General features: G+C 42.5%; 1 protein-coding gene across 2 annotated transcripts; it reads right to left on the bottom strand.

Moving 5' to 3' along the window:
* Nucleotides 1-6,218: 6,218 nt before the first annotated feature.
* LOC100828770 (histone deacetylase 1) lies at nt 6,219-14,154 on the bottom strand. 2 transcript variants are annotated; one of them, XR_002961805.1, is made up of 8 exons: nt 13,493-14,154; nt 12,969-13,409; nt 12,061-12,291; nt 11,419-11,510; nt 11,272-11,335; nt 7,440-7,518; nt 7,111-7,197; nt 6,802-6,864 (listed from the first exon to the last, which is right to left on the bottom strand). XR_002961805.1 is itself a non-coding variant. In XM_003563658.4 (7 exons), the coding sequence occupies exons 1-7, from the start codon at nt 14,030-14,032 to the stop codon at nt 6,754-6,756; spliced, it is 1,566 nt and encodes a 521-aa protein (XP_003563706.1). In that variant the 5' UTR covers nt 14,033-14,152; the 3' UTR covers nt 6,219-6,753. The 2 variants fall into 2 exon arrangements, 1 of the variants encoding a protein (XP_003563706.1); XM_003563658.4 differs by lacking the exon at nt 7,440-7,518 and having other exon boundaries at nt 6,219-6,864; nt 13,493-14,152.
* Between the last annotated feature and the right edge of the window lie 2,052 nt (nt 14,155-16,206).

Genomic DNA, 16,206 nt, shown 5'->3' with positions numbered 1-16,206 from the left:
TGTATGTCTATGCAGACCAATGTGGGCTCTTTTGGTCTGTTATTCCACCTTATTAACTGGTGCTCACTTCGATTCATAATAATTGTCAGGAATTTAGTACAAATTAGTAGGATTGCAGAGAGTATAATTTATGATTTTAAAAACACTAATAGGCTCACTCCCAATAAATATAAAGTTCTCCAGAGATCTCAAGTTCGAACTAGAAAATAAGGCAAAATATGAAGAGGGTCAAGGTCCAGCTTGCGCTGACCCATCTTATCACGGACTGGTTAAAAAACTGGCTGAGATGCATATGCATCATAGACGATGTAAAATAACCCGAATGTGATGACCTTTAGACAGGTCTGATTGTGGATGGCAACGGCGACTGTTTACGCGTTCCCTGATGGGGTTTTCTTCTATTAGGGACGGGTACGGTACATAATTAGTCTTCATGGGTATCATCACATCACGAATGACCTCCCAAACGGGTATAACGGGACGGAAGACGTTCTCGTAGTTGCCAGACCCGAACCCCGGGAGACTTGGTTAACATACATTGTGTGGCCCAGATCTAGTAAAATTAGGTAAAATTTCTTCAATCGGGTGACCTACTATCCAATTAATCCCGCTAATCGGGTAACTTGACATCGAATTTCACAGTATATATATTTATTCTCAGACAAACCTTCATTTTACTCTTCTTCCCGCTATGCTAATGATAATTGCTTGTTACTTTAAAGTTGCTTACTCGGGTAGGTGGAGTCCGTGGGTCTGCTGCACCCGATGGATGGTGGGGATGAAGAAAATTGGTCCCGAGATGGAAAATGGAGATGGGACCGAATGGATTTTACTGCATGGGGATGGAGAAGAAATAGCAATCTCCGAGCAGGAGCATACTCATTGCCACCTTAGGTGTGATGAAGCATTGATAGTCGTTTCTAATAAGGAAATTTTATAGTAAGCTGTCATGTACAAGTGTCTTGAATTTAGTACAAACCACGACACTTATTACGGATCGGACGGACTATTTCTTTTCTTATCATGAACGTGCAGAAACAATTAGTCACTCATGCTCTTGGTCTGTATACTCTGGTCAGATTATCTACTTAGAGACGTTATGAATCACCAAGTTAAGTCTATGCAAAGATCGGTGAGCACAAAAATACATATAATGTGACTCGCATAAACGATAATGAAAATGACAAGAAGCAAAATATGTCCAAATTTGGAGATGACCGGATCGAAGAACTTTGCCGTGCTCCGGTGGCCCGAGGCCCGAGCTATCACCTCCAACGTACCTCTCTCTTCCTCGCCGCTGGACCGCTTAAAGACTTGTCGGCTAGTCCAAAGTTGTCTTGTCGCTTTGCTCGGTTTTGTTGGCATGCTTGCTCGGTCCACCGGTACCATGTTGCATGCATATATACGAGAGTGAAAATGACATTTTAATAGCAACATTGTTGCAAGATACGAACGCTCCGTTAATTCCAGCCTCTCTGCTTCGTCTCTTGATCTTGATAGAAGAGAAGAACCCAAGATGTACTAGCTTTCATCCGAGAGATATTACTCTATAGTCCATATGTACTCTCCGAGTAACGAAATTCCAGGAATAGTGACCGTTCTTCAACACTCTGTGATTAATTACTTGATGTATTGACCAGAACAGGGGAGATACGAACGAAATTTTGGGACACACCGTTGTGCATACCAGCACATGACGCTGGTACCTTGACGCATCACATTGGGTTTGCCTGCTTCCAGCTCGAAGAAATTGCAGCATGTGAGAGACTTTGAGGTCATTCGTATAGTACAAACATTTCAAAGGTGACTCGTTGATTGTTCAAAGGATCGCTAGATTTGTTTGTTACTCCCGCCTCCTTTGAAGTACCGGTACAGTAAAATTCCCATAGTTGAATCTCTTAAAAAATGAGTAAATTTCATAAAATCACACATTTTGAGGCAGTCTTCTCACGCAGGCATGATTTTGATAATTTGTCCGAAAAACCACACTTCTCCAATCACAATGTAACAACAAGACCGAAATGACGTGTTTAAACGAGCTGATAGTTTTCCTTACAAGTCGGGCCCACATGTCAGATTCAGTTTCATCTCAGTTCACTGAGTCAGGTTATTCTATTTCCTTGCCCTTGGTCTTCTCAGGTTCTGCACTTGCCTCATTGGCTACTGGGTCGGGTCGGGTCCGTCTGACGTGTCATCTGACATGTGGGCCCGACTTGTAAGGAAAACTGTCAACTCGCTTAAACACGTCATTTCAGGCTTGTTGTTACATTGCGACCTGAAAAGTGTGTTTTTTCAAAAAAATTATCAAAAGTGGTGCCTGCGTGAAAAGATTGCCCCGAAATGTGTGGTTTCGTGATATTTATTCTAAAAAAATCCCAAAGTTGGACAAATCCGATCAGGTACATTTTCTTTTTTTGGCCAAATCGTCTCTATTAAGCACTTCGTTACGCTGGAATCTGGTAATCCAGATTTATTTTTAATTCGTGTTTGTCTATCCTTTAATTTTACTAAGTTAACAACCCTTTTTTCTTTCCTGATTATTCCTGAGCTCTTCCATTTTTTTATCTAAGGGTACAGATGAGTTGATACTCAATTCTTCAATTTATATAAATGGAGTATTCATCTCAAAAAGATGGAGTACAAAAAAGACAAGGGTAAAAAGTAAGAACTAAAAAAGCTCTTGCAGACAGTTTTGCTATCCAGCTCTTGGCCCTTCGCCGGAGTATAGGGATGGCAGCGGTGCGGGATGGTCAACCGCGATGATGCGGTCTAGAAGGGTGGCGGTAGCGTGGGTTGGGAGGCCGGTGGCGGCACCGTGTTGGACTGAAATAGTGAAAATTCAAAATTGCCCTTTCCTTATACTCTATTTTGCCTAAGTGGAGTATTAGGTCCAGTAGAATCTGCTTTATTCTTAAGCAACCTCCTCGTAGACGGGTCAGTTTTCCACCCGATAGAAAAAGGATCCCTAGCCACCACCCACCGCCGCTTCAGATCTATCTCGTATCCCGGCCAGCCGAGAACGACGTACCTGCTTCTTCTACGTTTTGTGCTTTAGTATGTCTTCAAAAATTAGGGTTTGGTCAGCCGGCAGCCGAGCTATAGTGGTGATGGCGGCACTGTGCAGGTCAATAATAGGTTTCCTGACACCTCATTCACCTCGTCAACGGCGATCCTACCGATGGCGTTGAGAAGTGCGGGACGGTTGGTCACTACTCTTCTGTAGTGGTGGATCTGGTTCTGTGTTTGTGTTTTGCAGGTCGTCTACGCGTATCGCTTTATTGGTTCCTTTTCCGATCGATGAGACTCGGTTAGATTCGACCTCATCGTGGAGTTAGTTCGGTCAGATCTTCTCGGATCCGTCTGGCCGGATCTAGGATGGCCATCCAACCCTCTTCGTCATCTTGTTCTCCGGGACGGTGGTTTGTTTCTTAGATCACTGTTGCTGACGTCTTCTGGTTCCGACCGGCGACTTTCATACTGCTACGTCAACATGGTTTCCTGGCTGTGACGTGGTTTGGATGTGCAGAGCCAGCATCGAGCTTCGCTCACGACGCGTCACCGGCGAGTGCAGGAGGAAGAAAACGACGTTTACCTACAAGAACTTGAGTGTAATTTTCTTTTATTTTAAAAGATGGTTCTGTAAGGGTTGGTTGACTTTAATATATGGTCTTGGCCTTCTCGCAAAAAAAAAATTTGCTTTATTCTTTGCAGCAAATTATAAAATAAATTCAAAGCTATAGGTTCAACAACCACGAGTTAAGCCTAAATAGGTAAAAAAAAGAAAACACGTGCCCTATGTGGTTCATTCATTTGGCACGGGGTGTGTATAAACCTTAGTAAGCCCCTAAAATTTGTTGCTGCATATAAGGACTTTTTCTTTTGCGGGTTGCATATAAGGACTTCCCATCGAAGTTCAGAAAATGCAACTTCCAAACTATGGCATCCAATATCTGAAAATTAAGTAAATAGCAATAGAACAAACACTTTGGGACAGAAAAGTTTCATGCACCGAACCAGTTTCTCCCAAAAAAATCAGCCCTCACATGTGCTCGAACTCGAGAATTTTTTGTTCCAATAACATGAAGAGTCTAATGCACGGAACCGTTCGCCCAAAAGAAAAGCTGATCGAGAAAAAAACGCAATCCACTTATACTTTAACATGAACATAGTTTGCCATGTTGACATGAGATTGGATTTAATTTTCCTTCACGGTGATATAAAATGAATAAATCTAATGTTCTCCAGAAATCTCAACAAGGCAAAAATACGGAGAGGTTCAAGGACCAGCTTGCACTGTTACAGACCATCTTACCCCAGACTGTTGAAAAAACAAAATGTCTGGGATGCATCATAGACAGTTGTTTAAAAATAAACCGTCCCTGACCTTTAACATAGACAGTTGTGATGAACCAGCTCGTTTGTGATATATAAGGCGATTTGTTACAGTGCAAGTTCTTATGTATTTATTACTCCATCCGTTTCATAATTCTTGTCTCAAATTTGTCCAAAAATAAATTGTATCTATATTTAAAAAACGTCTAGATACATGTAATATTTCGACAAGAATTATGAAACGGAGGGAGTATTTTTCTTATCCTATACATGCATAAACAATTAGTCACTCATGCTCTTGGTCTGTATACTGTACAGTCTACTTGTTGGATCGGATTACCCAGAGGTGTTAACGAGTCACCTAGAGTCTACCACGCACAGACTGGTGAGCACAAAAATGCATTTAGTGTTGACTCGTACGGAGTACTTACTATATATGTACAACGATGAATGTGATGGCAAGCAAAATATGTTCAAAGATGGTGATGAGCCGACATGGAGATGAGCCGGGTCAATGACCGCTTTATCGTGCTTCAGTGGCCCGGGTCAATACCGCTTAAAGTCTCGTCGGCCAGTCCAAAGTACTCATGTCGCTTTGCTCGGCTTTTTTGGCATGCTTACTCGGTCCACCAGTATCTTGTTCCATGCATCTATTCGAGAGTGAAAGTGACATTCTAATAGCAAGATTTTTGTGAGGTACGAACATTCCTTTAATTCTAACCTCTCTGCTGCTTCGTTTCTTGATCTTGATTATAGAGAGAAAAAAAATTCCAAGATGCAGCTTCAATCTGAGAGATATTACTCCATATTCCATACATACTCTCCGTGCAACAAAATTCCAGGAATGGTGACAGTTCTTCAACGCCATGCAATTAATTACTTGGCGTGTTGACTGGAACAGGAGAAACATGAACGAAGTTTTGGGCATACGCTAGTGCATACCAGCACATGGTGCTGGTACCTCTACGCATCACACATTGGTTTTTGCCTGCTTCCGGCTCGAAGAAATGGCGGCATGTGTGAGACTGAGATCGCTCGTATACTGCAAACATTTCGAAGGTGACTTGTTGATTATTCAGAGGAAGACATCGTGACTCTTCTAGTGGTTTAGTGTACATGAATCACAGGTCTAGGTCTTCGTTCTAGCATGCGTATTTTGGTGTATGTATGCCGTATCCTGCTCCGCAGGAAAATGGTTGAAGATGACTTGAGAAATGCCAGAAGGTGTGGATGCTGGAGTGTGGTTCAATCCAAAACTTGCTAAAGACATTTGAAAAAGGGAGTGCAAAAGAGTTAAGTTGAGAATAATATACAAATGCTAGTTCGATTTATTTCATACTTTAAATAAGGATATATATATATACTCCCTCCGTTAAGTTTCACAACAGCTGTACCTAGGATCTTACCGTGAAGCTGCAAAACCGTGACTTAAAACGTTGATTAGTTCAAAAAAAAAATGGAGACATCATTTCTGCAAGATTTCTTCATGACGTGTAGGAAAACAAAAAAAAATTGTAGAACTGCCACTTTCTACTTAAAGGCCTCGACAACAACACCGTCGCTATGGCCCGGCCCAGCAGCAAGTCGGCAACCTTGTGTAATAGCCCAGACTGAATTCCCATTGCAGACTGAAATCCGCTGTTCTTCGCATCTGATCATCAGCGTTTCAGTTTTTTCAGCAACATGGCCACCATGATGTCAGAAAATGATGTTTGTTGCTATTTTCAAGTTTGGCAACTTCAATTGAAATATGTTGTTACGATCTTCCTATCTTTGAATAATTGTATATACAAAGAAAGATAGAAACTAGAATCCCCTGGGTAAAATGTTGTGTGATAGAGAGAGATGGTCGCAATAGCTGAATAACACACAATACCCCAATGGACTTGCATTGTGAAATTAGACTATAAGAACAGAAATAGCTGAGTAACACACAATACCCCAATGGACTTACATTGTGAAATTAGACTGTAAGAACAGAAATAGCTGAGTAACACACAATACCCCAATGGACTTGCATTCTGAATACAATATTTTCAGTGAAACAGACTTGCACTGAAAACACAGCTAGCAGTAATCCTCCTAACCAACTACAAGATCACCCTTCTGTCATACTACATGAGAAGACAGCCCCCACCAAAACAAAGCCTCGCCTACCTATACATTTTTCTAAGTAAGATGCGCCAAAACTTCATCTTCCTCGGTAAGCGTTGAATTGTACTGCATTACTGCATCGATTGCTCTACAGCAGCCAGAGTTAAATTAATGCTCAAGAATGGCACTGATAAGTCAACCATCATCTATGTAGAAATCACAGATTTAGCATTGTGCAAAGCACCACCAGTTCCCAAGGTACAGAGATCATCTTGGATTCTGGTAGATAACCTAGTGCAGCAGATTGCTTGAACTCTCTGCCTCAGCTTAGAGACTGTTTTGATGCATTGCAGGATGTTCCTGTAACTTGTTTGAGCTCTCTGGTTCAAGCCTCACAGCACCCGGCTCGTCTATGGCCATCGAACTTGCATCAATAGGCTAAAGGTGACAATCACCAGCAAAAGGAAGTTGTGGTTAGAGTGTGACTTAGGCTTTGCCTTGAAGAGGAAAAAAACTAAAAAATGGACAAAGCAAGTCTGCATCAAAAAGGAAAAAAGCAGTTCCTTCTGGTTAGTGTGCGCCTGCAGTCCATGTGATGTGCATGTCTACTGGAGTTCTTGCAATACTATGTGCAATGTGCATGCTATTGGAGTTCAAATGTTCACATATCCAAAGGACACTTACAGGGGTTTGTTTAGAGGAGCCAACTCCATCGGTGACAGGTGGCTCTGTGCCCCTTGCATGTTCCACAGCTACTACTACACTACCATCCTGCAGCATACAAACAAAAAATTACAAACAATAAATGATGCAGTATTTACATAACTCGTATATGTTAGACAAATAAACGATGCTCTTGCTACCATTGCGTCAAAAAACAAGAGCCCTCAAAGTAAAATACTCCATAATACAGGCATTTGACAGGCTCACACACATGGCTACGTGGGAATTGCTGAACAACTGTGTACATGGCAGGTCGCACTTTTCCTATTTTTCATAGGAAAAATTGATACCTTCTCGGTACGTCGTTTCACCCATGGCCATAGAAAATAAGGAATAGCTTGAAATGACCGCCAAGCCCTTCTCTTGCTCCTAAGTTATATGATTGTGAGAGCAACCACTTGAGTAATGAACATGAGGGTACAATAGGAAGAGCGAGGAGGGAAGTGCCTAGAAATTGCAAAAACGACCTACATTTGTGAACAAATAAGATGGCTGTTTGCCTACAATTCTAGATGAAGGGAATACTTGTCAAACAGAACTACCATTACAACTAATTCATTATAAAGTGCAAAACTTGCATGAGAACATTTAAGAAAAATTAGTCACAAGCATTAATCCATAGTTACCAGATTCACGAATCGTTCGGTTCGCGATTCACAGTTCGCTATATTGCACGAATCTGGTTTGTGAGGGACACATCTCCGATTTGTGAATCGGAGATCAGATTCATGAACCGACTATTTTCGATATTTTCTTCTACCACTAAAAGGATCACACATACACAGAAAATCTTTATTAAAAAAGAGCAGCGAGCTGAGAAAGACCAAAGGTTTTACAGCCAGTAGCCCACAAACGCTAGCCCTAATTAAGTTGCTAACTGTGCCTCTCTCGCCTCATCCACATCTACCTACGATGCGCCACCCTTTTCCTTCACCAGAGAGGAGAGCTATTCTGCTTCGCGCTGCTCGTGTAGCTTCAGAACTAGGTACTGCTGCTTGCGCCAGAGAAGGAGCTGCAGCCACGCACTGGCCAACACATCTTCTCCGCCATCGTCATTGGCATGTCCTCCGTCGTTGGTGTTGTCTTGCAACAAGTTTCTGCATCGGTTGCCAACTTGGTGTAGCCTTGTAGGTGTCATCTGGTTCTCTTGAGATCGACGAATCAAGCAGCGAATTCCTCTCAACCTGTACCGATTTCGAATCTCGATTCAGATCGAACGATCCAGATCGGGATTTGAAGCTTCTGGTAGCGAATCCGGTAACTATGCATTGATCACCTCAAGCATTACACCAGAGATTACTGACCATGCATAGTCATAAAAACCTTACAAGCTTTTGACTGATGTTACAAAATAGCTTTATGTCATGTGGGGGTCCACCTACCGCCAGCCCAAGCACAAGTCCATAGGGGGGTGTGGCATCATCATGTGAGCATATGGTTAATAGTTACCTGATTTTCGCTGGGTTCCCGATTCGAGTTCCCCGTTCATAATTCGGAATTCCCTACCACATACGGATCAAATTTGCTACAGGGTATACATCTCGATGTAACCCAACATTTCTGGTTTGAAATATAGCAGAGGGTACAAGAGCAAGGAGCCACCGAAAATCCCAGATAAATGACAGAGAGAAAATAGAAATAGAAAAGGTATGTTGGTTGGCCCGGCTCAGGCAAGCCCGCGGCCTGCTCCTAGCTTCCTCCCAATCGATAGCTCCCGCTGTGCTAAGCAACTGCCTCCCCCAGCTTGCTCCCACTAGCTCTTCTCTGCTAGCAGCTTGACCAATCACATCTCTTCCTCTCCTGCACGAAGGCTACAGCCTCTGAGCTTTCTCTCACCTTGCGGCCCCTTCTTGCTCATGTTACTGGTGGATGGAGGAGAGGAGCCTATTCTCTGTGCATGCATCTGCAGTGCGCAGGAGGAGCTGCTGACGTGCCATGATGATGGGCCAGCCACCATGTCTGTGCCACCATCTTATCCTCACACGGGGCCTACGGAGAGTAATTCATTTTCCGGTTCGCCTGACATCACGACTCGTTGTCCGAACCACGACTGATTTGGAGCGATATCAAACCCTGATCTAGCTCATCCTACTGAATCAGGCAACTATGATGTGGTCAAGCCTTAGATAAGCCTCTATCTCTTCATGTGGATTTGGTGATTCCTTCTAAAGATTAGGACTCTTAAGCGATAAACTTGATTTCCACAAGAGTTTATCCCAGTAGTTTTGCCATGTCAGTTAGTTGCCTAGGCCTCACATCAATGTTTTCCATCAATAGCCATGTTTATAGTGTCATGGGCGTTGGGCTCATAGCTCAATGGCACAGGGCAGGACCAAGCTTAGGAGTCGTCCTGTGCAGGAATCTATTCACATGAACAGTACCCATGTGAACAGTACCATGGCCAATCAGTCAAGGAGATAAGTATAATAGTCCCTCTGGTCGGAATTACTTGTCACTGATTTAGTATAACTTTGTACTAAATCTGGGACAAGTAATATGGGTCGGAGGGAGTAGGTTATTTGACTAGTAAGTATATGTATTTGGTTAGGCAAGTGATAGGTTTTAATAGAAAGATAAGGGTATGGTATCTTAAGAAATTCAGGATTCTGTTCTTAGGCATCAAGCTGAGTCTTCGCAATAAAAGACACGATGTACCCAATATGGATTATCAAAGGAATGAGAATAAAATTAGTACAGATCTAATCCCCAACCCCAACCTTCTCTCCCTCTCATCCCCAGCACCATGACCGGCCAAACCTTGCTACATGGAGCTGTAGCCCCAACCTTGTCCTTCATCAATCTTAGAAACCGATGCCTACTATATGTGAACCTGCCTCTTAGTTCATTATCAGTCAAGCAGAAACTACTAACTCCTTCCCTCTTTTTCCTTCAATTTTTCCTTATCTCCTACACCCAAACCTCTCTTGGTGCTTGACATGCGGCAAGGTGACGCCTCAGACAGTGTAGGAACAGCAATCAGCACAAATAATGCAAGAGAAAATAAACAAATATTAAGAGATAAGTCACTGTTCAATGTTCATAGAGTAACTTGGCCCAAAAGCCCATCTAAGCAACCCAGTTTGTCACAGGGTGTTGGCAGAGCCCCTGGCGACGGCACACTTCTCCGTGACCACCATATGCTGAATGGCTAAGGCTATGGTGACGCCTTACCATCCTAAGGCGCCTTAGTGCTGAAACAATGCTTAGTGACGCCATAAAAGCCAAGCCTGAGATCAAACCCTCAAGCAAAAAATACCGAAAGTTTATAGCACTCCGATACAGCCATAAAAATGTGGATTTATGTTAACAGTGCATGTGCTATTTGGAAAGCTTGGGCGCCTTTAAGTTGCAAATTTTTCCTTTGGCTGGCCATCAGAAGAAGGTGCTGGACGGCAGATAGACTAGATAGGCGCAGTCTGGAGCATCACGAGCTCAATTCAAAGATTGGTGGATGACTTCCAGACACAGGCTGCCTCAAAATAGAAGCAGCAAATTCAACAGCTTAGTCATGTTGGTCGCATAGGAAGTGTGGAAACAAAGAAACATAAGAATGTTTGATCAAATTCAGCACAGCCTGCAGAAGGTACAGGAGGATATCAGAGCGAAATACAGGTTGTGGTCGCAGCTGGTGCTAAGAGCTCCCATGTAGATGGTTAGTCTCGCTAGGGTCACTTGGGGTTAGCCTCTGGTTTTTTAAAGTTTAGGCAGCACTACTTCTCTGTGTTATGGTCGTTTGTTTTCTTTCTGCTCCTGTTTTGACTTTTTGGTCGTGGCGTTGTAGAACTTTCTCTCTTTTTTATATTTACATATACATGCAGCTCTCCTGCATGGTCTCGAAAAATATATAATATATAACACGTTTCTGGAGGAAAAAGGGATATGTTCCCATTCTGCAAGAGAGCAGCTTGTACATAAGTTCTTCCTATTTATTTATCAATCTGGTGCAGTAGGAGCCTTTCAATCTCTCCTACAGTTTGCCGGTCAAGAAAAAAGGATAAACAGTAGCATGCATTACATAAAGTAAGACTGCTGCTTAGATGTCTGCAAGCATACATGATACACCAAAACAGTTGTAACTTTATGCATATATCATTGAATCAGTATAATTTAAAATAGAAGTACCTGATCTGTCGACTCAGTTTCAGCAGATTCTCTCTTAACTCTCACACTCTGAATACTGCTCCTCCTACAGGAGAAAATATTACATCAGAACACATGTTATGCTACAAAATAATCACCTGATGATTGAGGAAACAATTAAAGAAACACCTTCCAGTGTCCTCCAGAGGCTTGGCATCATTCATTTCCACATCAGAATCAGCATGATGCCTTTCATCAGGATTCTCTTGATCTTCGTCTTGCTATATCAAACATAAATGAAACCAAAATATGATGAAGGTCTAGCCTTGTCACTTTTTAAACTAGAACTACAGCCAATCAGCGAAGGAGCCAACACGACAATGATTGATTGGAACACAAATGAGAAGAGGTGAGTAGAAATCTTGGAGTGCGACAGCCGCACAGCAGAGGACAAGACACCATGGGCACAAGAGGGAGAGAGAGTTAGGGAGGAGGAAGTGCGAGGGGCTTCATAGTTCATACCAGCTACGGAAACAACTGTTGGGTTGAAATGATCTGGAGTAAGAACTAAGAAGTTTAGGGGGTAAAGTGAGAGAAAAAATATTGGTGGTTATGTGAGCCTCACCAATAGTTTGAGGGAGTAAAGTGGTGTTTTAGCATATTCTATGCAGTTTCCAGTAAGAAACTTAGGAGTTTAGCAGCACCAAAGTTAACATTCACCCTTCACACAAATGGTCAGTGTTGTTCACAAAAACTACATTATGGTGTCACAACTTTTACAGTTGTATCTGATATATGCTAGGAAAAGAAAAGAGTTACTAGAAAAGTCACCTCAGGTAACTCGGCCTCAGGAGGTCGCTCTTGAAACTGTACACTAGGGGCATGTCGGAGTTTTGTAAGATTATCAAGAAGTCTTGATCTTATTTCATCCAATTGCCGGTTTGTGTTTTTGTTCTCCATGTTACTTGGTGCAACATGAAGAGTATAATCTGGACCGAAATACTCATAATACTCATTTAGCGGCATCTTGTCAGTGAGCTCATGACCAAGTGCGACTCCTGTCTGCTCAAACAAATGAGGAAAAGAGAACACAATTAATTGAATTGGTCAAAATTGAGAAAACATATATGTAGAAAAGCAAAGCATAGCTTGGGTGGTCAGCCAGCGAGGTATGCTGGCAGCCCACCAGAGTTCGATCCTCGAGGTCACACTTTGTAAAAATTATATCTACATACTGACGGACTGCAATCCCAGCTCTTACAATTTAAATTCAAAAAAAAAAGGAACCCAGACACTTAAATACCTCTCTGTTATCATAACTTATATTCCTTCTCTAATTTCAGTGATTCTTATAATCAACTGTACATAGAGAGATGATTAGTGGAAATCAAGAAGATTTAATTTGAAGATGTAAGTTATATATGTTTCATGCATTATCAATAAAAGGACTATTTATTAATGAACATAAATAAGAATACTTAAGTATCTTTAGCATCTAATAAGCTCAAATGATATAACATAAAGAATTTTTTGAACAAAGGACAGGAATAACTAGAGAGACACAAATCAGTAACTATAGTCAGTGGTGGAGCATGGCACATACTCTTAGTTCTGCACACAGTTGGCTGTTTTCAACCTAATTAATTAGAAAAGGCTAGTAGAATAGGTAGAATAATGCACAACAGAAGTGGGAAGGCCCTAGAAAAAATGATTTTGCAAGAAATTCCCCTTTTACATACCTCATAGCACCAACATCGTGCAACATTTCTTATGGTATATCCACCACCACCAAGCAGCAAAACCGGAACATTAAAGGACCTCATGAATCTCACACACTCAGCATGCCCCTTAATGGATAGGTTGAAGCAGCCCAACCTGTCACCTGACAAGGAATCTGCTCCACACTGGAGCACCACCGCACCAGGACGGAAAATCTCCATAACCTTGCCCATGATTGGCTTGAACAACGATTGGTAACTCTCATCATCTATGCCGTCATCCAATGGGACATTCAAGGAATAATACTTCCCCTTGGAGTGCCCAACATCACGAATGTCGCCTGTCCCTGGGAAATAATCCCCAAATTTGTGGAATGAGACTGTCATCACCCTGTCGGTCGTGTAAAACGCCTCCTCCACGCCATCCCCATGGTGGATATCAATATCGACGTAGAGAACACGCTGCAAATGCAAATAATTAATTATTAATAAGACGATAAAATTTCGCAAAATTGAAGCGACAGATAAGATGGTACAGCACATACCTGGTGGTATTTGAGGAGCTCGAGGATAGCGAGGACGATGTCGTTGACGTAGCAGAAGCCGGAGGCCTCGCACTTTTTGGCGTGGTGGAGGCCGCCGGCCCAGTTGATGGCGATGTCGTGGCCGTGGTTGAGCTTGACGGCGCCGCCGACGGAGCCGCCGGCGTAGGTCTGGCAGAAGCTGTAGAGCCCGTCGAAGACGGGGCAGTCCTCGCCGACGTTGAATCGCTTGAGCGCGCGGATCTGGTCCTGCTGCGTCTCGGGGGTGACGGAGCGGAGGAAGGAGACGTAGTCGTCGGCGTGGAAGCGGCAGAGGTCCCGGTCGCGGGCGGGGTGCGGCTTGAGCACCTGCATCTCGTCGAGGAGGCCGTAGTGGGCGAGCAGCGCGTGGGTCATGCGGATGCGGTGCGGCTTCATCGGGTGGCCCTGGCCGTAGTAGTAGTTGCCGACCTCCGAGTCGTAGAAGTAGCAGACGCGGCGCTTCGAGCCATCCGCGCCGGTGGTGGGCAGGGAGTTGCCGCCGCCGCCGGCCGAGACGTCCATCCCGTCGCCCGGGAAGCGCTTCTTCTCTTCTCCGTGTGTGTGTGTTTGGGACTTTGGGTTTCGCCTCTCGACTCTCGGCGGCGTTTGAGTTTGGAGAGTTTGGGAGCGGAGAGCCGAGGGCGTCGAGATGAGGGAAGCTCGGGAGAAGTACGGTACGGAAGGTTTCCGGCATCCCATTCTGAAGCCCGTACGAGCCGTTGGATCACGGAGAAGTTCAGTACAGACCGTCGATTGCGCCCTATCACTGCCTGTATGCAGGGCTGTCCAAACTTGCCCGGCCAAAAATTTAGCAGCCAACTTCGATCATTTGATTGGTTGACAAAACTTTGGTTGCCTATGGAATCTTGACCACCTGAGCAGCTCATGATTTTTTCACTACTTTTGCCATAATTTTGACCAATAAAAGCCAAAGAATTTTTAACCAATTTTTGGTTAGAAAAATGTTGACAAGAATTGGTACGACAGGAGTTTTTTTTTTTAAGATGGTATGACAAGAGTTGACATCCAAACACACCTTATATTTTTTTTCTGGATGGTAAGAGGGGAGCAGTATACTCCAAAATGAGCATTAGTAAGTTTTTCGAAATTCATGAAAATAGACTGGGGATTTCGAAAATTAACTAGTTTTGCAGGGCTCAAAATTTAAATAGTAGCATAGAAAATCATTAATATAAAATGAATATGGATTTTATGATCTGAGACTATAGATTGTAGAACGAAGTTCTATTTACACATGTAATGTATATTTTTAATCTGTAACAACACATGAGCATTAAATTTAAAAAATGAAACCATTTAGAAAGCATGCTTCACCAACCTCTGTTATTGCACGCAGGCTTTACTCAAGCCGAGGTCTAGTTTATCTAGACGGAGAGCCTCATGACTAGTACTTGTGTTTCTAAAACAAATGATTTTTATTGTTGTAAGCATGATAGGAGATCAATAGAGATGTCGCAGTTTTTAAGATAGCTGTGTCTCTTATCCCATCATGGTCACTTTTTATATTCACTTTGTTTTTTAGTACATCATGCAAAAAACTCAATTTCAGTATTGTTTTTTTACCAAACCAGCATAGTTCCCGTGACAGGCTCACAAAGCCCGGTAACCAAGTCTGGGACCGGACTGGGCCGAGTTCAGAAAACTTATTTTGTCATTACAATATTATATAAAAAAAATTTGGGGCGTAAAGTAACTTATCATACTTTACTTATTTTTAAAATAAATCTCGAATTGCAAAAAGTATTTTTGCCATTTTATATCTGTCCTCAGTTTTTTTTTAAAAACCTTGTTTTATATTACAATCCAAAATATAGTGAAATGAAGGAAGTGACTAATTTTTAGTGAATATTAGGAGTTTTTTCATTTGTAGTTGTTTTCTGTTATCGGATACGGTGAGGAGACGCATCCTATGGTGACTTAGAGTATGACTTAGTGATACTATGTACCCGAAGTCATGGTAGCACAACCAAAAACTATGGAAGTTTTTCAAAAATAATAAAGTAGATTGGCACGGGATATATCTACCATGAGTAACAATTTATATCCATCTTTTATCCACAAACTGAGAGACAAGAAAACAGAAATCCAAGTATAAGCAGTACCAAAATTGTCGTGAATAGTATACTCGGTAGTATTTACGACTGAATTTGTCTTTTTTTTTGCTCTTGAATAGTCAAAGTTGCCGAGACATGAGACGAAGGTGTCTGTAACGTCCCAAATGAATCAAGGTTTGCTAAGACATGCATTAGTGAAAGTTGTATGCAATGCAAGGGAAGTTGCCTAGAAAGGATCCAAAGTCGTTGTTGCGGTGCAACTATAAATTGCCAAGACATGAGCATTCCATCTGATGAGCAACACCAATTAGAGTTGCTAGTTACACACAAGTTTTGGACGCAACCAAAGTTTTACCAGTAGCTACAACTTTACGATCAAAAATTTCTTGCAAAGGGGCCAAAGATGCCATCATATGAGTCAAAGTCGCCTGCAGTGAAGTCAAAGTGTCCTATAGAGAATACAAAGTTGCTGCAATGGAGCAAAAGTTGCCAAAAGATGACACGTTGCCAACACATGACCCAAGGTTGGCAACAAAGCTGAGCGAAAATCTTTACTCTCATAGAAGACTCAATTGGAGGCGGTGGTCCGTCACACCTTGAGACACATCATTGTTGATTTGA

Source organism: Brachypodium distachyon, chromosome 1 (assembly GCF_000005505.3).
Source record: "Brachypodium distachyon strain Bd21 chromosome 1, Brachypodium_distachyon_v3.0, whole genome shotgun sequence".
In the NCBI taxonomy this organism is placed as follows: domain Eukaryota; kingdom Viridiplantae; phylum Streptophyta; class Magnoliopsida; order Poales; family Poaceae; genus Brachypodium; species Brachypodium distachyon.
This window is presented reverse-complemented; position numbering and strand designations above follow the sequence as displayed.

Bases quoted from the DNA above. Each gene is read 5' to 3' on its own strand.
- LOC100828770 (XM_003563658.4), bottom strand. From the start codon at position 14,032: ATGGACGTCTCGGCCGGCGGCGGCGGCAACTCCCTGCCCACCACCGGC. The intron at 13,410-13,492 runs GTATGTGCTGTA...TTGCATTTGCAG, and splicing joins AGCTCCTCAAATACCACCAG to CGTGTTCTCTACGTCGATAT. The intron at 12,292-12,968 runs GTATGTAAAAGG...TTGTTTGAGCAG, and splicing joins CACGATGTTGGTGCTATGAG to ACAGGAGTCGCACTTGGTCA.